This window comes from Urocampus carinirostris, chromosome 3 (assembly GCF_059441175.1).
Source record: "Urocampus carinirostris isolate Australia breed hairy pipefish chromosome 3, RoL_Ucar_1.0, whole genome shotgun sequence".
NCBI classification, from domain to species: domain Eukaryota; kingdom Metazoa; phylum Chordata; class Actinopteri; order Syngnathiformes; family Syngnathidae; genus Urocampus; species Urocampus carinirostris.
The window spans coordinates 64,755,598-64,778,964 of record NC_142351.1 but is presented as its reverse complement, the minus strand read 5'-3'; the positions used below and the strand labels follow the sequence as shown (position 1 = coordinate 64,778,964).

General features: G+C 38.5%; 2 protein-coding genes across 6 annotated transcripts in view; one reads left to right on the top strand and one right to left on the bottom strand.

The window, feature by feature from the left end:
• Positions 1-23,367, top strand: part of zbtb17 (zinc finger and BTB domain containing 17) — a 119,106-nt gene that overhangs the window by 60,546 nt on the left and 35,193 nt on the right. Inside the window, exon 16 of one of the 2 annotated variants that reach the window (XM_088333000.1) lies at positions 19,386-20,444. The exons of the other annotated variant lie outside the window; for it this stretch is intronic. The gene's annotated coding sequence lies outside the window, so the exon portion shown is untranslated. Of the gene's footprint in view, positions 1-19,385; positions 20,445-23,367 lie in introns of those variants that run through there. 2 annotated transcript variants of the gene reach the window in all.
• Positions 1-23,367, bottom strand: part of cenpe (centromere protein E) — a 55,404-nt gene that overhangs the window by 23,980 nt on the left and 8,057 nt on the right. For 2 of the 4 annotated variants that reach the window (XM_088332992.1, XM_088332994.1), the window contains 26 exons: positions 18,197-18,278; positions 18,062-18,129; positions 17,779-17,853; positions 16,212-16,263; positions 16,007-16,094; positions 14,603-14,732; positions 13,200-13,319; positions 12,965-13,117; positions 12,737-12,887; positions 10,500-10,605; positions 10,143-10,383; positions 10,007-10,063; positions 9,735-9,899; positions 8,750-8,824; positions 8,512-8,580; positions 7,075-7,206; positions 6,816-6,993; positions 6,585-6,739; positions 5,922-6,014; positions 5,678-5,827; positions 2,611-2,694; positions 2,390-2,506; positions 2,198-2,314; positions 1,871-2,092; positions 1,422-1,526; positions 1,120-1,287 (listed from right to left, as the gene is read on the bottom strand). In XM_088332992.1, coding sequence (XP_088189118.1) covers positions 1,120-1,287; positions 1,422-1,526; positions 1,871-2,092; positions 2,198-2,314; positions 2,390-2,506; positions 2,611-2,694; positions 5,678-5,827; positions 5,922-6,014; positions 6,585-6,739; positions 6,816-6,993; positions 7,075-7,206; positions 8,512-8,580; positions 8,750-8,824; positions 9,735-9,899; positions 10,007-10,063; positions 10,143-10,383; positions 10,500-10,605; positions 12,737-12,887; positions 12,965-13,117; positions 13,200-13,319; positions 14,603-14,732; positions 16,007-16,094; positions 16,212-16,263; positions 17,779-17,853; positions 18,062-18,129; positions 18,197-18,278 — 3,153 coding nt within the window. The remainder of the gene's footprint in view (positions 1-1,119; positions 1,288-1,421; positions 1,527-1,870; positions 2,093-2,197; positions 2,315-2,389; positions 2,507-2,610; positions 2,695-5,677; positions 5,828-5,921; positions 6,015-6,584; positions 6,740-6,815; positions 6,994-7,074; positions 7,207-8,511; positions 8,581-8,749; positions 8,825-9,734; positions 9,900-10,006; positions 10,064-10,142; positions 10,384-10,499; positions 10,606-12,736; positions 12,888-12,964; positions 13,118-13,199; positions 13,320-14,602; positions 14,733-16,006; positions 16,095-16,211; positions 16,264-17,778; positions 17,854-18,061; positions 18,130-18,196; positions 18,279-23,367) is intronic. The other 2 variants (XM_088332993.1, XM_088332995.1) reach the window with 2 other exon arrangements.

Below are 23,367 nucleotides of genomic sequence, written 5' to 3'. Positions count from 1 at the left end.
AGAGCCACTTCCAGAATTTGGGGGAGCTTCAAAGACAGTGGGCTGAAGCTGGAGTCCAGGTATCAAAAGCCACAGTTCACAGACGTGTCCGGGAAATGGGCTACAATAGCCGTATTCCCATGGTCAAGCCACTTCTGAACTCAAGACAACGGAAGAAGCGTCTGACTTGGGCTACGGAGAAGAGGCACAGGACAGTTGCAGAGTGGTCCAAAGTCCTCTTTTCAGACAAAAGCAAGTTTTACATTTCATTTGGAAGTCAAGGCGCCAGAGTCTGGAGAAAGGCTGTAGAGGAGCAAAATCCAAGTTGCTTGAAATCCAGTGTGAAGTTCGCACAGTCAGCAATGGTTTGGGGAGCCATGTCAGCTGCTGGTGTTGGTCCACTGTGTTTCATCAAGTCCAGAGTAAATGCAACTGTGTACCAAGAGATTTTAGAGCACTACATGCTTCCAGCTTCTGAAAAGCTCTATGGAGATGAGGATTTCATCTTCCAGCATGATCTGGCACCTGCCCTCAGTGCCAAAACCACCAGTAACTGGTGCACTGACCATGGCATCACTGTCCTTGATTGGCCTGCTAATTCCCCTGACCTGAACCCCATCGAGAATTTGTGGGGTATAGTTAAGAAAAAGATGAAAGACACCAGACCTACAAATGCAAATAAGCTGAAGGCCGCTATCGAAGCATCCTGGGCATCAATAACACCTCAGCAATGCCACAGGCTGATTGCCTCCATGCCACGCCGGATTGATGCAGTAATCCGTGCAAAAGGATTCCCAACCAAGTACTGAGTGCATCAATGGACATTTTCAAATGTTTGATTTAGTTTTGCTGTTATAAAATTATTTTTTTACTTGGTCTTAGGAAGTATTCTAATATTTTGAGATAGGATTTTTGAGTTTTCTTAAGCTGTAAGCCAAATTCAGCAATATTAAAATAATAAAAGGCTTGAAATAGTTCAGTTGATGTGTAATGAATCCAGAATGTATGATATTTTTGTTTTTTTAATTGCATTACAGAAAATAAAGAACTATCACAATATTCTAATTTTCTGAGACAGTCCAGTATATTGACAACCAAAAGTACTAAACTGAAAAATTGAAATTCAGTTTTTCACATCACCTCAATCTCTGTTCTTAGCTGGCTCGATTCCTGTCTCAATGCTTCAAGTTCTTCAAGCGTCCGATCATGCTGCTCGCTCAGAGACGTTGCTCGACACACCAGCTTCTCCATCTCCATTTGCATGTTGTCCCGTTGAGCAATCAGGCATTCCACCTCCTCAGCCAGTCTCTGAATCAGTAATGACTGTGAGAATTCGAATCAAATAACTACTACATTTCTAAAACGTTAGCATAACTTAGGTCTCAAATGCTTAGCCAATCAAAATTAAAATATAATTTCACAATAAAGAAAACATCTCATGCCTGATTGTTCATCTCTTGAGATTTGCTCACAACTTGGTTAAGCTGTTCCTGTAGAAGTTTGATCTTCTCTTGTGCAATGAGAAGCTCTGCTTGGTTGTCTGTTTGCTGAAAATAATTACCCATGGAGTTTCTAATTAAAAGCATATATGGTTGAATAACCCGCAGGTGAAATAAAGTTTTACCATTTTTTTATCAAAATTTACCAAATTTTATTTAAAAAAAAAAACGGGCACAGGCTTTTGTCTGCTGTTAATATTCCTATCATTTGTGATAAGTTAATACAGCTTTACAAAAAATACCTGTACAAGTTTTTGGAAAGTAGGAAGAAAAAATCCCAGATAAGGTACAAAGGAGAACATGAAAACACCATGCAATCAATGTATTTAATTATATCCGTATTAAAAAACTCCATGAGCGCTTATTATTCTTTGAGCAACAATAACTCTTACCTTCACCATATTTTCCTCTAATTCCTTTGCAAGTTTAATCTTGTCCTTTCTTAGTTCCTCCACTATATCAAAGAGCTGATCCCTCTCGTCATTGAGAGAGTTCACTTTGGACAGCAGCTCTTCACCCTTCTCCATAAAATCCGGATGTCCAGCATCCTTGTTTGAATGTAGGTAGTCTCTCTCGGCTTTCACGGTTTCAAGTTCTTTACTCAAACTAGATACCTGTTTATATAACAAAAAAATCTATGAGTACTGATGGTCTATACTCCCAAAATTGTACTCCTTCATACATGGTAAACGGTCAATATGACTGCACTCATTACTCACACGTTGCTGTAAATCAAACTCCTTCTCCTCAGTGACTTTGATGAGATCAGAGTTCTTCTGCTTCAGCTCTTCAAACTCACTTTGAAGGGTCCCTAGAAGGCTGTGGGCTTCTTCAATCTAAAAAGGGGGAAATTAGTGAGTTTAGATTATTATTCGTGGTGGATTTCACCCCGCAAAAAGTTTTTTACAAACTTCATGTTCAAGCTGTGCTTGTCTCTCTAGTCCCATATTTTCAAGATCACGATTTCTCTCAACTTGCTCTTGAAGCCGAGATTGAAGTTCATGCAGAAGGCTTTGATTCTCAGCAGTCTATTTAAAAAAAATAATGTGAACCCAGTTAGTAATGTACCTTTTTGAGAAATATACAGCTTAAAGCTTTAAATAATTTCCCCACACGTAAAGCATTCACTCACCCCATCAATAACTCGATGGAATTCTATCTCCAGTTGCTTCTTCTGCTCACTGGCCACATTGAGATCAGCTTGAAGTTGCTCTTTCTAAAAAGTGAGAATAAAACAATTAATGGAACTACTCAATAAAGGACAAATAGATCAAAACAAGAAGAAATTTGGGATGAGAAACAAAGATTATTATTGTGCCGATGACCTTTTTGCTAACACTTGATGTTAATTGAGCATTCGGTTTATTACTGACCACCAAACAGATAGAACAACAAACATTTACGGCTCATGAACTGTTCAATTGATTCACTTTTTTTTCGGACCCTCTTTATGGCGTTTTCCCAACTATATGATATCTGCAATAAATGATTTTGAGTGGTTAAAAACTTTGTTCGTGTGTAGGTCAATTTAAACCCCAAGTCTGCTATTGAGTTGTTTTGGGTTTTCAAGCATACAATTAAAAACTTTTCCATCTTTCACGTCGTTCAGAGAATGCTGGTAAATACTATAAAAATACTCCACATACCAATTGGTTTGCGTTACAGCATCGTGTGAGAACATCGTGTGAATAAATGTGACACAACACTGTATTTTTTTGCCCTGTAATTAAGAGTTATGACCCAAAACCTAACTGTCGAGATTAAGCTTGATATTATCAAGAAAGAAGGCATATGAATTACTACCCTCGAAAAGTTTCATTGCTGTAACCAATCGACGATCGGAACTTTTAAAAATGAGTAAGCGATAAAGAAAATATTCTATGAGCATGATAATCCTCGTAAATGGATGTCTTAAATTCAGAGGTGGGTAGTAACGGCGTACATTTACTAAGTTACATTTAGGGAATTTTAGTACTTCTAGGAGTATCTTCAAATCCCAATACTTTTACTTGAGTAAATTTGAGGAAAAAAAATGGTACTTTTACTCCGCTACATCAGGCAACATTAAAGTTGTTACTTAATAAACCCCCTCCACGTAAGTACGCGTCTGTCTGTATTATGACGGAGACCCCCATCGGGCTCTACCACGTTTAACCAATCAAAAATAGCAGCCTTGTCACGTGACCATATTGCACCTAAGAGGGAAAATTTGTTGACGGATGAAACAGATCGAAAATATCGCTTAGCAATAAGGTTTATTAAAACAGGAGCGGAGGAGCACCCCTGGCACATCAAAAGCATGTTACCCTTAAAATGGGTGCCAAACACCTGCTACAATATGCAATTTCGCCTTTGTTTGAGTTCCTGGGCTAGCTTGTTGTTCTGCTTGCAGAGCTTGTTAAGTATTGGGGCTTTGAATGTTCCACTCGGTGCAACATGTGCTTAATTTATTTATTTGATCCATGCCACTTTTATTCTAATGTATTTGAAAGCACTGGAATTTATGTTGATTATTCCAATTACCATAAATTCCACACTATAAGCCGCTGCTTTTATTCCCAACTGTTCAACCCTGCGGCTTATTCAGTGATGCGGCCAATTTATGTAATTTTTTAACAGCCGCCAGCGGCATTCGAGTACAAAACGTAAGAATTAGACCGGTGGAATATATGCGCCGCAGAAGACTGCAACAACATACCCTCATCATCCCAATTGCAAAAAGAAAGGCCAATGACACAACTTTCAAGCTAAATGCAATCGAGCAGTCCGATAAAGGAAACAGGGCTACTGCAAGTAAATTTTACTTTGCGAGCGTGCTGCTAGCGTGTTTTTGAGTAAGGGAGCGTGGGACGACGTCTATATGACAAAGTCTCTTTCCCCTACTGGGGAAGATGACTTTGAAGTCGTCGTTATAAGGAGGAAGATGAGAACGGTGTTTTTTGGTTTCTATAAGTATGGTAGGTTTTCTTAACAGACCCATTTACTGTGTTGCGAGCGTGTTGCTAGTAGCGTTTTGCTACCCTTCACAGGCACGGTTTGGGATGAAATTTATAATATTATTAAAGCTTTAAAAACTCTCTTGGTGTACCGTCTTTCTTTGTAAATATGTGTAACCATGTATAAAATGTATTTGCAACTGTATATTTTTGTAATGTATTTAATTTAGTTACTTATTCTGATATGGTTTCCACGGGCGAATCAAAAAGACGGGGCGAAAAACAACGGGGGCTGACGGGAAGTGGAGTAAAGGTGAGACGTGTTTGTGGACGCAGCGGACAATAGTGGATATATATTTTTCACACCCTTACTTTTAGAAATATACATTTTTTTTCTTTGGATTATTTTCAACGGGACCCGGACTCTCCAGGTCTGCATCAAACCTTAAGTACCAATATCATTTTCCGTTCATTTGGACGGCTGTGAATTTGGGACTGTGTACTTTATATTCAGTTACAATCGCGGGACAAAAAGCCGGGTTTGGGTTAATTTTGTGATTGTGATACATGTTTTAATGTGGGCACATGCGGTTTATATACAGGTGCGGCTTGTGCAAGTACAAAAGCGGTTATCCTCTAAAAATGTGGTGGGTGCGGCTTATAATCAATTGCTCTCTATAGTCCGGAATTTGCGGTATTTTAAATTAAATGTAATTTTTTGCTGATTAGATGAACTTTGATAATTTGATCATTTTCCAAAATCAATAAATACGACGTTGCTACAGTTACTGAGTATTCGAGTAATTTTTTCACCAAGTACTTTAATTTCAATCAAGTATTTGGATGGCTACTTTTACTTGAGTAATATTTTTCTAAAGTAATGGTACTTTTACTTGAGTAATTTTTTTGGCTACTATACCCACCTCTGCTTAAAATCAGTTTTATTTTTAATCTACTGTCACCTCCGCATCTACCGATTACTCAACTCCCATCTGAATTTTTCCTTTACATGTATATTTACAATGTTATTTAATCATTTAAGTAGTACTTACTGTTATTTGAATGTTTTCATCTGAGGTACAGTTTGTTTGGAAGGCATTAGGCAATTCGTATACGTTTCCGTGCCTCTATATACACGACAATTTCAAAGTGCAATTAACACTTCTTAATGGATTCACCTCGTATCCCAGGCTCTACCATACCATACAGTAGAATTGTACATTTTGTCAACTGTTAAAATGTATACACGTTTCAGCAACTTACTTGTGTTTGAAACATCTGAGGCTCTGCAGTCATCTCCCCAAAAGCCTTCCCCAAGTTGGACGTTTTTGAGTCCTCAAGCTCTTTTACACGTTGTTTCAATGTCACTATGGTGTCAAGTGCTTTTTTGAGGTCCTCCTGATTCTCAATCATCTGTTTTGATAACAATTACTTGAGGAATAAGCTATGAAGCACGCACATGCGCACACACACACGCCCAAGAAAATGCTGGGATTAAAACGCTGACCAAATTTATGTTATCTTCAAGATCCATCTGAAGCTGGTCCCTCGCCGCAGTGAGAACCACAACCTCTGACTGTAACTTTTCCATCGCGGAATTCTAAAAACAGGTGCGCAAGATATATTTTCTTAATAATGTATTTAGTTTAAAATCAACAACAGAAATTTAAATGTTGTAGTATGTTTCAACTTATTGTAGACTACAGCACAGGCTCACCATTCTTTATGAAGCTGAGAACTACTTTGTCACGGATTGACACAAAGGGCAACAATTGCAATATGCATTTCTAAAATAGCAACTTATGTTATTACCAGGTTGTAATTGTTAGATGTAGGGTTATAATAGGTTCTGTCAACTGGTGATATATCTGCCTTGTATAAAGGCATCTTACATGTACAAATAATGCGCTTGTCTTAAAAATAATTTGGCAATAATTTCATGTATATAAAGACACTGATCACATCAATGGGTTCTCATGCCAGTTAGAGACTAATTTCCCCAAAAAGATTGCAACGACCACCATTGATGAGCCATTTTTTAGGGTGGTACTCGGTTCCTGCGGGAACCAAGTTGGTGACCCCTGCTTTAGCATTATGAAAAGTAGTCAAATTGGTAGAAAAATGAGGTTCAAAAATATTATCCGTTCTAAACATCTCTTCATGAACCAACCTGCTTCTCCAAATTGCTCCCTTGAGTCGGTGCAGCCTTGACTGACTTAATTTCCTCCAGCTCAGCTCTCAGGACTCCCTCGACTTCTCGAGAAGCTCCAAGCTCTTTCTTTAGGTTACTCACTGTTTGCTCAAGTTCAATGCTTGCAATAATATCTGTGCAAAGAAAATATTTCCTATCTTACAAATCAAAATCCAATGTTTGATGCATGACAAGAATTCGCAGACCTACATCTGGGGACTTTGCCATCAAGGAGTGTTGTTAACTTCATATTCTCACTGAAGACATCCGAAAGTTCTTTCTGTAAGTCTGTTTGCATTTTCTTGAACCTAGACTTTTGGGCATCGAGTTGAAAACGCAGGCTATTGACTTCAGCCTTCATCTTCTCGTGGCTGGCAGTCAGATTCGTCTGAGAATTTCCAAACGGATCCCTTCTTATTTTACTTTTTGGATGACATGTTTGTTGAGGGAGACATGTTGTCAAGTTTACCTTCAATTCTTCTAGAGCCATATTTTCACTGCGGAGGACAGCCCAATCTTTCTTTGTTTCCCTGCTAAGGGTTTCTGCGTCATCGAGAGAAAGACGAAGTGTTGCCACTTCTTCAGCCAAGTCTTTACCACACTGAAAAAAACTCCATACCATTAAAAGGTGGAAAACGAACCCAAAAGACCAGAGGTCTGGAGCCTTATTCTCTCAAAGAAAGCAAAACATTTTTGGGGGGAGCCACAGCATATATTTTAAAACAAAATTCAACAAAAGCATTGACGATTTTATAAAATAGGAAATATTAATGCCAGAGCCTGTGCCATATACCAAGAAATATCCCAATTAAAATGAGTCTCCCTCCTCCAGTCACATAAGATCGAGTTATTTTTGTTGTAAATAATGGTTTCAAAACAAGGTGCAAATAGAGTTCTTTTGTAGAAATGGCACAAAATATTACAAATGTGAAGGATTTGCATGCATTTACATTCAGCTATGTGGTCATATGTTCTCCATTCTGTTTAATGAATGGAAACATTAGACATATTTAAAATCTACAAACATTCTTAAAAGTCCTCAAGCGCATCACTCATTATTCGTCATTGCACAAACTACACTTGAAAAATATACAGGAAATTGTAGAATGCAGACGTGACATGTATTCTGATGCATGTCATTGGCTGAGAGACATGGAAAAAAACAGCTATCGGTACAGAAACAATGTTGCACTCTTGGTTTAAATGCGTTAAAAAAGTGAATTTTATCACCAAGCCAGATGTACTGATGAAAAGAGACATACCAGATCCATACGTTCCTGACCCTTGCTATAGATTAATGCTTGTACACTTTGTTTTAAATTCATTGTTAAATAAATACAATAGAAAAATGTAATAATTGTATATTATGGGGAAACAATATTTGTCATGCATCAGTTACCTTATATTACTACCGCAATATCTTGATACTTAGGACTTCATAGCCTCGTTGCATTGTGGGTTGAAAATTATTATTTATTATTATTTTTTAATCAATATTGACGCATAATTTGCTTTTGCGCCATGTATGAGGGCCACCATTAGCATAAGGTGCATGCACATAAGCTGGAGGCATGAGATGCGACACAAACACCAGAATTCACAAAATCCACGTCCAAATCTCTGAGCGTGTCCTGCAAGCACATTCAACTCTTTGACGCACATTGGACAGTGCTGGTTCACTGCTCTTTTTTTTTATATATAGTGCTTGTGAAGCCTTTGAAAAAAAGTCAGTAACGTCCATTTAGTATTTCAGAGCAATTAACAAGGGATTACAGTACTTAGAATTTTTGAGCCACAGTCAATAAGGTTGGCTTGTTTTGGGTTTTCAAGCATACAATTAAAAACTTTTCCATCTTTCACATCGTTCAGAGAATGCTAGTAAATACTATAAAAATACTCCACATACCATATTCTTAAGATCATCAGCAATTTTAGTTTTCTTCTTCAACTCCTCAGAGATGGACTCCAATTTTTCCTTAAGAAAATAAATATTGTAGAGCATAATACAAATGGAAGGGAGGACTAAAAGGCAAAATACTTTTACACATTTGATATTTTAAATACTACACACTGAAAGTAAAAGTCCCGCTTTTCCTGAAAAAAAAAAAAAAAAAAAATTAAAATGTGGAAGACTGTCCACGCACCTGAAGTTCCATGTGCTGTAGTTCATGTGATTCTATCGATTTCTTCAATGTGCAAATTTGATTTTGCAGCTCACTCTGTAAGATCGAACATGAGCAGAATATCAACGTTTTCTAGCAAAAAATAACGCTGTTCACAAACATTATACCCAATACTTATTTGCATCATGTATTGTGTTCTACAATCTGAGTGATTGTCTAACTGAAATTCAATTTTAAATTGACATTAATATATTGAGTTATAAGGGCAGCACGGTGGCGCAGTGGTTAGCGCGTGTGCGGCACAGTCCTAAGGTCTTGGGAACCTCCTGAGTGGGTTCGAATCCAGCTACCAGACTACCTGTGTGGAGTTTGTATGTTCTCCCCGTGCTTGCGTGGGTTTCCTCCGGGCACTCCGGTTTCCTCCCACATTCCAAAGAAATGCGTTTCAGGTGGATTGGCCGGTCCAAATTGTCCCTAGGTGTGAATGAGCGAGCGAGTTGTCCGTCCCTGTGTGCCCTGCGATTGGCTGGCAACCAGTTCAGAATGTCCCCTGCCCACTGCCCGATGATTGCTGGGATGGGCTCCAGCACCCCCGCGACCCTACTGAGGATAAGCGGTGCAGCTAATGAGATGAAATGAGATATTGAGTTATACGTTTGTAATTCTTGAACCTGTAAAAGGGGTTTTGTTCTCTGGTTCGAGTTTTATATAGGAATGGGATCGTAAAAAGATAATCAAAATGCGTTTTACTTAGTGGACTTCGCCCATAAACGGGCCTTTTTGGAGTGTTCATTGTACTTAATATACTAGAGGAAAGAATTTCTGGCCTTTGTTCAATTTTTATTTAAAAAAAATAAAAAATAAAAAAAACGCAATAATTGTGGCAAACTGTGAGGTGTGTTATGAGTCATGGATTTCCTAGATACCTTTTATTATAATAATTATTTCCCAAAATTGCTTAAATAAAAACACACTCACATTTGGAGTCATAGACAAATCTCATTACCTCTTGTTCTTTTCTGAGTAACTCCTCCAGGGATACAAACTCCTCTAGTTCCACTTTTTCTGCCAGCTCCAGTGAAAGATTAGAGTTTTCCTTTAGTATTTTAATTTCCTTCAAGAGTATGTCCCGCTCCTGTTTCAGATCGTCTAGCTCAAAAGCCATAATGTCCTAAAAACACATTAAAGACCACAATTTGACAAATTATCAACTCAATTTATTGTGCTAATTGATTTTTGATCACTTTAAATCTCAATTTCATAGTAAGCACTAGTTACTTTCTCTGTGGTTAGTATCTCACAACGCTGGACAATCTCTTCAAAATTGGTTTCCATCTGGGTGGAAAACGTTGGAGTTGAAAATAAACCAGCACAGTGTGCAGGAGTCCTTAGTAACAAATGTCAGCTCACATACCTGATCATTGGATTTTGACTGATTGTTGCACTCTTCAAGGTGTTGTTTAAGTTCAGTCAGACACAGCTCCAGCATCTTTACTTTCTCGAGTGCCTCACACTTCTGCTGGGCTTCACTTTTAAGCTTGAGGTCAATTTCTGCAGCCTTCTCCTCCATCGCCGTGATTTGATCTAAGGCGTGCTGTTTTTGCAGGCCCACGGTTTCAAGTTCTAGCTCCAGTTCTGCAACTCTTTCAGCTGACCTAAGAAACAGAAAAAAAACTTGTGTTTAAAATGTACCTACCTATACACATGCATAAAAACTGCTGAGTTCATACAAATAAACATGAGAATGATCTGGTCATAATTTTAACAGCACCTGTACCCATCTCCATGGTTACGGACAGTAACAAAGTCTGGACTTGAGCTTGCGTCGTCTGATGTTTCGCCGGGAATCTCCCAACCACCACAAAACTCTTCTTCCTCTATAGAAAACAAAAGTTACTTAATTAACTACATTTGAACTGGTATTTGTTGGTATAGGCATACCTGTCAATCTGTTCGTTTTTGCCATACAAAGTACGTTTATTATGCATTTTAAGACATGTACGACGTACAAGAAAATCTGTACGGAAAAACGCAAATTTGTGAATTATGGGTACCATCCAGTAAATGCAGACCATCACGAAACGGCAAATCAATTAAGTCTAACGAGTTCGCCGCAGTAGCCTCTATCTCGGCATCGTTTTTTTTCGTTGCAAACGAAGCGAGCGGTTTGATGATACTGTGTGCATGCGTCTGCCGCCTGGGGATTTCCCATCATGCATCATTCCGGAAAAAATTAAGATTATTTTGTATTTTGTAAGGGAAAATACAACTATTTGTACGGGCATGGAGCAGTGGAGGTTGACAGGTATGTTATTGGACACAGGCTCAGGCAATATTTCATATTCTATTAAATCAAATGTCACCCATTAAAATTAAATGCACTGAGTAATAAACTTTTGGAGAACAGGTTTGATGGCTTTGTTTAATCTTGTCTGTAAATATATGGTGTGAGTCTAACTGAAAAAAATACTATATTAATTATTCCTTTAATTATTAAACACACACTGAAACGACCCAACCTTGATCCAGAAAGCTTATGTAATTATAGACCTGTGTCAAACCTACCTTTTCTTTCTAAATTACTTGAAAAAGTAGTGGCACAGCAGCTAAATGATTTTATATCCGAGAACAATTTGTTTGAATCAATGCAATCAGGATTCAGGGCTAACCACTCTACTGAGACAGCTCTGATTAAGGTAACCAATGATCTCCTACGGGCAATGGACTCTGGCGCTTCATCACTTTTGCTGCTGCTGGACCTTAGTGCTGCTTTTGACACAGTGGACCATAATATCTTACTAGAACGGTTGGAAAAATGGATTGGTCTCTCAGGAAACGTCCTCTTATGGTTCAGATCCTACCTCTCAGATAGGACGCACTGTGTTAAATATGGCGAAATGACATCTGAGCCCTTTAGTGTTACCTGTGGTGTTCCGCAGGGTTCAGTGCTTGGCCCCCTTCTTTTCAGCATCTACATGCTTCCACTGGGTGATATTATTCGCAAGTATAATATCAGTTTCCATTGCTACGCAGATGACACTCAACTATATCTCAACTGTGCAAATTTGGAGGCCTGCCTTACTGAGATAAAAGAGTGGATGTCACTCAATTTCTTGCGTCTTAACTCTGAAAAGACTGAAATGTTAGTTATTGGTCCATCTAAATGCTGCGACTTGTTCTCTAAAACTGCTGTGAACATTGACAAATGCCACATCACACAGAGCGACTCACTTAAAAATTTAGGTGTCAGATTTGACCCCGATCTGTCCTTTCAAACACATGTGAAGAAAATTACTAGAACCGCTTTCTTCCATCTTCGTAACATTGCTAAAATTCGTCCTATACGGTCTCAGTCGGATGCGGAGATTATAATTCACGCGTTTGTTACCTCCCGTCTCGATTACTGTAATGCACTACTCTCCGGTCTTCCGATGACCAGACTCAAGTTTTCAGCTGGTACAAAATGCCGCAGCGAGGCTTTTAACTAGGACAAAAAAGTCCGATCACATCACACCAATTTTGGCTAACCTGCATTGGCTCCCTGTTAGCCTAAGATGTGATTTCAAGGTTCTCTTATTAGTATACAAAATCATACATGGCCTTTCCCCCTCATATCTTTCAGATCTGATTTCCTCCTATTTTCCGGCCTGAAGCCTCCGTTCTAAGAACGCCGGTCTTCTGGTGATCCCGGTGTTGTGGAATGCTCTTCCCCCTGAGATCCGATCTGCAACCTCAGTGGAAATGTTCAAATCTAAGCTTAAAACTCACTTCTACTCTATAGCATATAAATAACCTCAACTGCTTATGTGTAATAACCTGTGAAGCCCTTTGAGACTATTTGTGATTAAGGGCTATACAAATGAAAATGACTTGACTCAATTATTATTATTATTATCTTGGCTATATCTTTCATGGCTATTTGAGTCAAAATGGTTCCCGCCCCCTGCTATAATCATATTTGGATCGATAACTAAGGAAACTACCAGTTTCATTGAACAAGTCTATTACCTTCAACCAGCTCCATCAAACAGGATGTATCGGCCTTCCTCTTCTGGTTGAAGGAGTTAGCATAGCTGGGCGCTGCTGGCGAGTCTTCAGCTGAAGAAAGGTTGGCCAAGCATAACATTTTCCCTCCCCATGTGACCCTGCGTTTGGGCACCTTCGAAACAATCAGGGCTGTTTAGGAAAACAGATTTGGAGAAAAGCAAAATCTCCTAAAATTTTATAACTAATTACCCTGTGTACACGAGTCAGGTTGTTACTGGTGACCAGCAGTTTGGTGAGATTTTTTATTCTGTCCTCCTGTTCAACTTGAAGTTGATGTTTTTCTTGAAGAAGTTGAGACAGTACCTCTTTCTCGGTCGCTGTGGTCTGTGTGACCGAAGAAACCTGCATTATAGAACCACTTGGTTAACTAGTCCGCCTACGGACAACGAATTGTAGGACAAGAGAAATAATAAACGGTTCCTGCCTCCTGAAGTCTTCTCTTGAGGTCGACGATTTCGTTGCGATACCGTTTGAGTAGTGCGCCATCGTCGGAAACTTCTGTGACGTGTGGATCGTTTTTCATTTTCTTTGCAGTGCTAGCAAACTGTAAAATGCAGGTATGGAGATTAAAACAATGATAAATAATTGTGAGCAAATTGTTGGTTTCATTCTTAGTATATTTATAAAGATCATTCATGTTTTCATTTGTCTTTCACAACATTTTGTATATCATATATTTATTTCTAATGTAAGGTTATAAAATAAAGGTATACAACAAACGCAACTTATGTTTATTATGTACCGGGTTTGAAGAACTTTTTCATGGTCAAATTCAAGCACTTTAAAAAAAAAAGACTTTCTAAGACCAATTTTCTATTTATCCACTACCATTAAAAGAAAAAAATCCGGTATGAATCATGTAATTTGGAGTCAAAAATATATCTGCGATTTACATATGCCATTTTTAATCTTGCGTGTGCAGTTTAAGACATATGATTTTTATTTCTTGAGTTAAATGCAGATAGATTTGTTTTTTTTTTTAAAAATCTCCCCATATAGGTGTTGGGTAAAATAATGCATGTATGTATGTAATGAGTATTATGTAGCCTACATTAACAGTTTCAGGAAGTTTTTCCCAATACAAGTTACCACTGGGAAATGCTACCAGGCTAATAATAAATGTCAATAATTAATGTGTAATCCTTGCACTAAAACCTATTTCATAGTGCCCTGTTTAAGGGTAGTATGCACTTGTCTGGTGTGGGGCGATGACACCTTATAGGACAATGCCATACAAACTAATTCCAGCTGCAATTTATCACGAAGAATGAATAAATGCAATGGCAAATTGAAGCCACCAGAGATTATTGTTGGCAATGTTTTTTAGCAGACATGTTGAAAAACATGGCAACAATTTCAAGCATTTACCAGCACTTCACCCAACGTTCAAGCACTTTTCAATCCTTTAAAACGCAATAGAATTTGAGAATTTGAGGATTTTAAGCAACCGTAAAAACCCTGACAGATGAAAGATTTTAATATTAAAATGTGTAAGAAACCATTTTAATATGTAATACGGCCCAAAAAAGAATCAGAAAAATAATTGGAGTTTTTGATTCAACACATCATGGAAAAATGTTTTATTTAATATTATTTAAAAGCTCAAATTCTGGGGATTTGGAAAAATGTCATCATAAAGCGTATCCAAACAATTACTAGTTTAAAATGGTTGACAATTGATTAATCTTTCATCACTAAGTAATTGAATACATTTATAAATAGTAATTTTCAAGGCTTACTTGCATTATCTGTAAATTCAAAGTCAGAAGAAAATGTGGTTGCTTTTATATTTACACGTATTGAAAAAAAATACATTCCGAATCCCACCTGGAGAGTGCGGAGAGTCTCATCAAGAGCCGCAGTTGTGATTGTGCAGAGGATGACCGTTTTGGCGTTTCCACCAAGAGAGTTCTGAAGAATTCGTGTTAACTTACTGTCTCTGTAGTTGATAAAACCACTGAAATAAAGAGTCATGACAATAAGTCATATTAATGCATACTACAAGATGTTCAGTTATGTTCAAATATATTTTGTTTTGTTTAAAAAACATTTCACATTTGAAGTACCAAATGCTAAATCTGAAACGATACTAGCAAAAATGTCTCTATATTCAGGGATCAGAATGGAGATTTTCATTTTCAGCTGAAATAGCCAGGGTCCAGGGCGGAGCCCGGTGGGGGGCAAAGCCCCCCTGAAGCCAACAGCATTTATCTTATTTGCTATGTGAAAATTGCACTAGAATGAATTAAATCCAACAAAACAGAAACCATGTATTATATATATATATATATATATATATATATATATATATATATATAAAAATTTAAAAAATAATAATATATTGACATTAAAAGAATTTGTAATATTGAACATGATCATGATGATACAATATAATTTATTTTAATCATGTTTATAACAAATGGGTTAATTTTGTTTATCCTGTTCTAAATATTGTATAAACACAAAAGATAGAATCATTTCATAAATAAATAGATTTATAAATACCTCAGATTGGGATTTTCTGTCACACAGGGGAACCAGTGGTTGACTGCTGCTAGTATTTGAAGTGGAAGGATTTGGAACGGCCAATAATGTTGAACCGGTGGTGTTACTGTGAGTTTCACTGCCGATTTTAAATGCAGGTCCGAGTGCATAATTTGATCGCCGGCAAGCTATTTTTACTTTGTGCTTGTTCATTTTAGCATGATCGATCAGTGCCACACAACCTCGCGTACCATAATTGATCAGATCGACACAACTTCCTCGATCTTTCCGCCAATTTTAACGTTTACTGTGACAGTCTTCTCCAGCCATGACCACTTAAATTTATTCTTGATTCCTTTATCAATCTCGGAGACAAAAGCCTCGTCTTCCTTTCTTGGTATTTTCATATTTACTTTTTCAAACACTCATTTCACCGTTTGAAAAGACCGGAAGGAGCGCCATGTTTGAGAAAGCCAATGCTCTGAACAAAAGCTCCGCTGATTGGTTATCAGCGAACCAATGGTAGGAGTCGATCTATTTGTTAGCTAAACCACGTTGTGTGATGAAACAGTCACGTATCATACCTCACCCCCCCAAAATATTTTCTCATCGAATTTAGACGATTTACGGAAATGACCTTTGGGGTTCAAAAACAGCGGAAATCCGCGGATCCGCGGAAAATTCTGATCCCTGTATATTTCAAAACATTACTCAAGGATCTGAGTAAGTATTTGAAACTCTAAATACCTTTGGCTTTCTTCACCAAGCTTCTTTATGACTTGACCAAGTGTAAAAAGACTGCGGTTGATATTGCAGCCTTCTTTCAAGCGTGCGCCTGGTTAATAATAAACACGTTAACAACAAACTAACAGTCACACCCATTAGCAGCACATTGGCGCAACATTAAAACATTTGAGGCTTCAATTACAGCACAATAACTGTAGTTCTGTACCTTCAGCCCCGGTTTGGCTTGCTCTCTCCGATCCAGCCAAGTCAACTAAATTCTAAGATAGAAAAGGAGTCAAATATAAATGAAAGCAAACCTTATAAAGCATTCGTTTTACTCCACAGCCACGACTGTCAGCGAGGTAAAAGACAAAAATGATATATAAGAAGTTAGGGGAATTAAATCAACATCATGAAAAAAATTTAAATGATATATAAAAATTTAAGTTGCAGAGTATGGTAGAAATATGTAAAAAAAAAAAAAAATGTGATTTTGAGTAGATGATTTTTTATCTTTGTAACCAATTCGCTTATCTCTGGACATATATGGACTTCTGTATCTCATTGGCCGGCTGCAGCCAAATGCATTTCAACCAGCAATTAAAAAGTAATACAATTGGACACTCAGTCACTCTACTGCAGTTTTTCTCAAACAGTGGGGCGCGCCAGGCCCTGCCAAGGGGGCACGTTTGACATATGCAGGTTTTTTTCAATTTTTCAAATTTCCAATGGAGCAGAATGTATCTGATCTAAAACATTTGATAATTGTGTACAACGTATCATGACCGTATGTATTTTCACGACTAAGGTGCACCGTGTTATAAGGCGCAACGCCCCAAAATAATTTTTTGTCATATATTTTCCATACATAAGGCGCACCGGACTATTAGGCGCTACCGTGGGAACATCAACAAAACAGTCAGATAGTTCAGTCAAACATATTTACCCCTTAACATTCTGACAGCTCGCAAAGAAGCAAATACGCGTCTCGGACATGTATGGACATGGTGTCTGTACGATGTCACCAATCACTCAAATGCGTCATTTCACATATGATTAGGAAAGTTAAACTCTTGGGATTCAAGAAATGGCAACCATTTCTTAGTTTCTATTTTGTTTCTCGCTGGCAACAGTGTAAGAGTAAGAATTTCATTGTGCAGGGAACTGTGGTTCTTTACTGCGCATATGACAAACAGTTTGAATTGGATTCAAGTGAATTTAAAAATAGACTAATCGCAGAAACATCAAGATCAGTCTGAAACAAGATACTGGGAAAATATAAAGCCGCGGTAACTCAGTCTTTGCAGCCATCATAATCAATAATACTGAACGCAACCATGCACCTCTTACATCCGTGAGTGTAGTAAATACAACCGTGTAAAATATTTCCACACTCCAAAACACGCAATAATGCAGACAAATAAAAGAAAAAATCCGCCGAGAAGCAACTGCATCATCCATCGATTGACTTTGCTTGTTTTTAACTGTCTGTTTAGCCCCATAGTTCCTGTTTACAAATACAGACTACAGTAGTAAAAAATGTTATCTTCAGGCCGTAGAGCAACCTAAAAGTGATTCACATCTTTTTCGGGCAATTGCAGGCTTTGTTTTGCCAGGCTTTAGCCTATGCGAGCCTGTAAATCCTAAAAAGGACCAGAATCCACAGTGGGAATCCTCCACTGCGTCTTTTCTGACAAAATCTAAGTTAAACAAGCCTGTTTGAACATTTACATCTCTGTCTGACAACGCACCCCACCACCTTTAAAGTACAGCACAAAGAAACGCATACTTACCAGATGGGAAACAATAATGGCTCCATCGGCATTTTCACCTGATGCCAGGTCACTTCTTTCACGGCTCTCAAGGATCTAGCACAGTACACCATTTATTATCATTTTAGTAAGGATTATTCTATAAAATTTAAGATAAGATTTTGTCATTAAAATAAAGAAGAGTAAAAGCCATAGAGCTTTAGATTCATTTGCAAATGGAGTTTGGAACAGAAACAGTTCATCCATTAAGTTCAATATGTATACATTTAAAATGTATAACTTTAGAAGATTTGAGTTTAAATACCATCCGGAAAACCGTGTGCGAGCGACTGCTGCGCTGGTTCATTTCGGTCTTTCCATAGTGACGATTTTCTGAAAATTTAAACACATTGAAATAATAAACAGACCACCTAAAAAATTGAAAGAAAACTCGACTTACTTTCTCCTTTGCGAATCCAGGCAAGTACTTGTGCAGAAGATGTCACCAGTTCCTCAGTTAGGTCCGCTACATAGATAGTTTTCTGCACACATTAGATAAAAGCCATCATAAACAAATAAAACTAAAAATTAGGTATTAAATCTCTAATCTCGTTGATTACCACTTATTGATGACAATAAAGACAATTCTTATCCTCAAATAATATGACTAGGAACCCCATTCTTAAAAAGGGAATGCAGACCCAGTTTTTTTTTCAATAAGGGTGCCACAGGAAAATGCCGTATCACACCTGTGCAAAAATATCCCATTGTTGTGTATGTCGACCTTTTTCCACTAAATCATACTCATCCGTATGAGTAGGACACTGCAGATAACATACTAATAAGGCTGTCATGATTCAGAACTTTCTGAGACAATTAATTGTCACACAAGTATTCATGATTGACCAATATATGGTCTAAAAGTAAAAAATAAAAAACGTCTGCATTAATTATATATATATATATATATATATATATATATATATATATATTACATACATATACATCGCTTAATAAAGAAGAGCATTGAAATGGTCAAGAAAAAAAAATCGATGGATCATTATTAACTTTACATTCTGTTCCTTTAAAAGAAATAATGCAGCAGTGCAGGATTTCAGCCTGTTATGTTAAAACCTTTTGACGAACAATGCACAGGTGAGGTAACATGTCGTAAGGTCTTTGACTTGACTTTTCAATAATAAAGTGCAAAATGGAAAAAAATTAAAAATTTGGTGTAGAGATGAGAAAGAAAATACTAATTTAAACACACACTCTGCAACAGAGCAGATAAATGTATGTTTGCTTCTCTTCAAGTTTTAGTATTTCAACACATTTAAGTAAATGCACTTAACACCAGAAAACAGATGTCTCTTTAAGTTCTTGTGCTTTGAAAACAAAGACTGGTAAAACAGTAAAAAAAACGCACAGCATATGCTCTATTATGATGTCATTAACTTGAATATGAACTTGTTGACTTAAAATAGTTTTGACTGGTGGGCCGTACAAATGATCAAACTTGTACAGCATGTCTCTGAACGCTGGTTTCTCAACTGTATTGAACGGCAGGATTTCAGTAGCAAGGTACAGTGTAATATTATCCTTTAGAACCCGCAATTTAACAATGGCTTGTTTGTATTTTGTGACTCCAGTGTAAACTCTAAGAATATCCAATTGACAAACTGCAATCCGTGAATATTTGCTCCGAGAGCCAAGAAGTCTGCAGGCTCGAGAGCGTTCTCCATCCGGGCCCCGGTGTTATGGTATGCCCTGCCTCCGGAGACAAGATCTGCAACCTCAACGGAAGTTTTTAAATCGAGGCTTAAGACACACTTCTATTCCAAAGCTTATGATTGATGCCCGCCTCATATTCTGTATTGTCCTGTCTTCTTCCGACTGCCTGCCTGGTGGTGATACGAAGGAGAAGGACGATTTGAGATGAGTCAGCGGACCAGCGTCTGACCTGAAGCATGTCAACCCCTGCATTTACCAGCTGGCAGAGATGGGAAGCTGTGTCGTGGCCGTCATAGACTTTCTGGACTAGTTTATAGGCTGGGGCGTGGTTGCTGTCATCCACTTTCCGGACATTTTCAACATTTTACCTAGTGTTTACTATTCTGTGTACAGTAATGCTAATTGTGATTCACCCTGGTCAATCCTGGAAGAGGGATTACCACATGTGAGGTACTTTCTCAAGGTTTCTCTTTTTTCCTCACACTGAGGTTTTTAAGCTGTTTCTTGCCCGCATGCTGGTTTAAGATCAGGTAATTGTGCAATTGTGTAATTGTAATCCTGTGCAGTCCTTTGAGACATTTTTGTGATTAAGGGCTATTTAGATAAATGTGACTTGACTTGACTATTCTTCCTTTGCGGACTATCCAGGCAAATTGTACCGGATTATTGGACTCCAAATGCTACTTGAGATTAGTTGTGTTAGCTTCTTTTATTGGCACCTTCTTGAAAAAAGTTTCCAAACTCCTCTGCATTTTGTGGTTTTAACTCTGTTGCTCAGTATAAACCCAAAATACTTAAGTGTTGCAAGGTTTTGAAACTAAAAGTTGCACCGTCATGATGACACATAACAGTTGACATCGGCTATCATTTCCTCTATTCTTCCCAACAGCCATATATACTAATCCATTTATGAGGTAGTACAGTATATTTAAATAGATTTTGTTTGATGAAGCTATTTAAGATTGCAGGGTAAAATATACAATCACATAATTATGCCGGTTTTAAAACCGGCATAATTATGCTAGAGAAGGAGTGGCTGTGCTTGTGAGTGAGAAAGCAAAATAAAAACTGGTAGAGAGGAAAAAGATATCTTCCAGATTGATGTGGGTGAGGTTAAAGTGGGGTGTAGAAGTATGGATGTTAGCGCATATAATAATAATAATAATAATAATAATTTCCTTGTATTGTCATTCTGTGTAACAATGTACACAGAACGAAATGTCGATTGCACCTGACCCGTTGTAGCGAGCCGATGCAGCCGCAGCCAACAGAGGGCGCCGCCGACCACTTTTTAAGTCTTAGGAATGACTCGGCCGGGGCGCGAACCACCGACCTCCCAGTCTCAAAGCGGGCGCCTTACCATCTAGGCTATAGACCTGGTTCAGAAAGAAGTGCTGAGGAGAGAGAGGAGTTCTGGAAGGAATTGCCCGAATGTGTGGCAAGTGCGAAAGAAGGGTGGAAAGTGGTAATACTAGGTGACCTGAATGCAGCAGTGGGTGATGGAACGGTTGAAAATGTGATTGGTAGATATGGAGTACCAGGAATAAATGAGAGTGGGAAGAAATTGACTTATGTGTGGAAAATGAGTTGGTGATTGCAAATATATTGTTTAAAAAGAGGGACGTGGATAAGTATACCTTTGTCAGAGTGGATGGTGGTAAGATGGTGGACAGAGCACTGATGGATTGTGTAGTGGTAAGAAAAGGGATGTTAAGTAGATTGTTTACAGAGGTGAAATGAGTGGCAACTCTTATCATTTTTTCGTGGAAGGAAAACTGAAAATAGATTGATCGTGTAGGGCGAGTCATAAGAAGAGTGTTAGGGAGGAGAAGAAAATGTCAGAGTTGAATAAGGCAGAAAAGGAAAGAGTTTAAAGAGCGGATAGGGGACGAGTATGAACATGTTACTAGAACAGAAGTGGAAAGTGTGGAAATGGAATGGAAGTAGTTTAAACAGGCAGTTTTGAGGAGTGCGAAATAAGTGTGTGGAATGGAAAAGTTGGTCGAGGTATTAGGAAAGGAAGTGAATGGTGGAATGATGAGGTCTCAGAGGTAGTGACAGAGAAGAGATGTGCCTTTGAGGTGTGGCTGCAAGAAAAGAGTGGTGATGCATATGAAAGGTATAAAGTCAAGAAAAGGTTGGTAAAAGATGCAGTGGAAGAGACGAAAAGGAAAGCAAATCATGAATGGTATCAAAAGATAGGAGTGAACTTTGAGGAAAGGAGAAAAGTGTTCTGGAAAGAAATGAAAAGAAAGAGGGAGTCTGGAAAGGAATAGAAAGTCAAAGATAAGGATGGTAGAATGCTGGTTAGCGGTAGTGCAGTCAGGATGAGATGGGTATTTTGAGGAGTAGCTAAATGTGGAGAATGGAGAGAAGTGAGTGTCGAGGCGATCAGTGGTATGGGGAGAATGCCCGTGTTAGATGATTTAAATGTGAAGCCTGTGGAAACGTGGGAGGTGCAAGAGGCAGTGAAAGAAATAAAAGGAGGGAAGGCACCTGGGTTGGATGATTGTGCTGCTGAATGCTTGAAGAAAGGTGGCACGGCTATGATTGACTGGTTAGTACTCTTGTTGAATGTATGCTTTTTAAGTGGTGTGGTTCCGATTGTTTGGTGTAGTGCATGTGTGGTGCCATTGTATAAGGGTAAAGGTGATAAGTATGAATGGAGAAATTTGAGAGGTATCAGTTTGTCTGTGTAAGCTGTATGGAAGAGTCTTGATTAAGAGAGTGAGAGGAAGAACAGGTGAGGTGGTGATGGAGAAGAGTGGCTTCAGGAAAGGAAGAGGATGTATGGATCAGGTGTTTGCAGTACGACAGGTGTGTGAGAAATATTTTGCAAAAGGTAAGGATGTTTATCTGGCTTTCATGGACTTGGAAAAGGTGTATGACAGAGCTGATAGAGAGGCGTTGTGGCAAGTGATGGTGATGTATGGAGTGGGTGGAAAGTTGTTGGAAGGATTGGAGAGTTTTTATGTGAACAGCAGAGCATGTGTAAGAGTAGGGAGTGAGTGGTTCCCTGTGTTGACTGGTGTGAGACAGGGGTGTGTGATGTCACCATGGCTGTTTAATGTGTACACGGATGGTGTGGTGAGAGAGGTGAATGCAAGAGTATTGGGCAGAGGTGTAGAGATGATGGATAACAGTGGAACGGTGTGGCAGGTAAGTCAAGTTGTTTGTTTAGCAGATGACACAGCGCTTGTGGCTGATTCTGAGGAAACATTGAGAAGGATGGTAATGGAGTTTGGAAGCGTATGTGATAGGCATAAATTATGTGTGAATGTTGGGAAGAGTAAGGTGATGAAGTGTTCACATGATTGAGTGGGCATGGCGTTAGAAATAAGGTTGCATGGACAGGTGCTGAAAGAAGTTGAAAGCTTGAGGTACTTGGGTTGTGATGTGGCTGCAGTTGGTGGAATGGAGTGCGTGGTATTGCAGAGGGCGAATCAAGGAAGCAAGGTTTTGAATGCTTGAAGGAGAGTGATGAGCAACAAAAGTATGAGTATGGATGTTAAGAGGGGACTGTATGAAGGTGCGATTGTGCCAACTGTGTTGTATAGTGCAGAAACTTGGAGCCTGAGCGCAGATTTGGGAAGGAAATTAAATGTTTTTGAGATTAGGTGTTTGAGGAGTGTGTTAGGAATGACAAGAATGGATTCAGATTTACTTTATTGTCATTCGTGTACACGTGTATACAGAACGAAATGTCGATACATCTGACCCGCACAGTTTCGTTGAACGTCAGCCGGGATAGATAAGATTAACCATGTCTTCGTCAGAATTTTAGCGCAGCAGTTCGTCATCTCGCGGTTCGATGCCACTTTCAGATGTTAAATGGTCCAGTTTATTGTCCAGAGAGCGAACGTTGTAGAGCAAAATGGATGTTAGAGGGGTTAGCCTTTA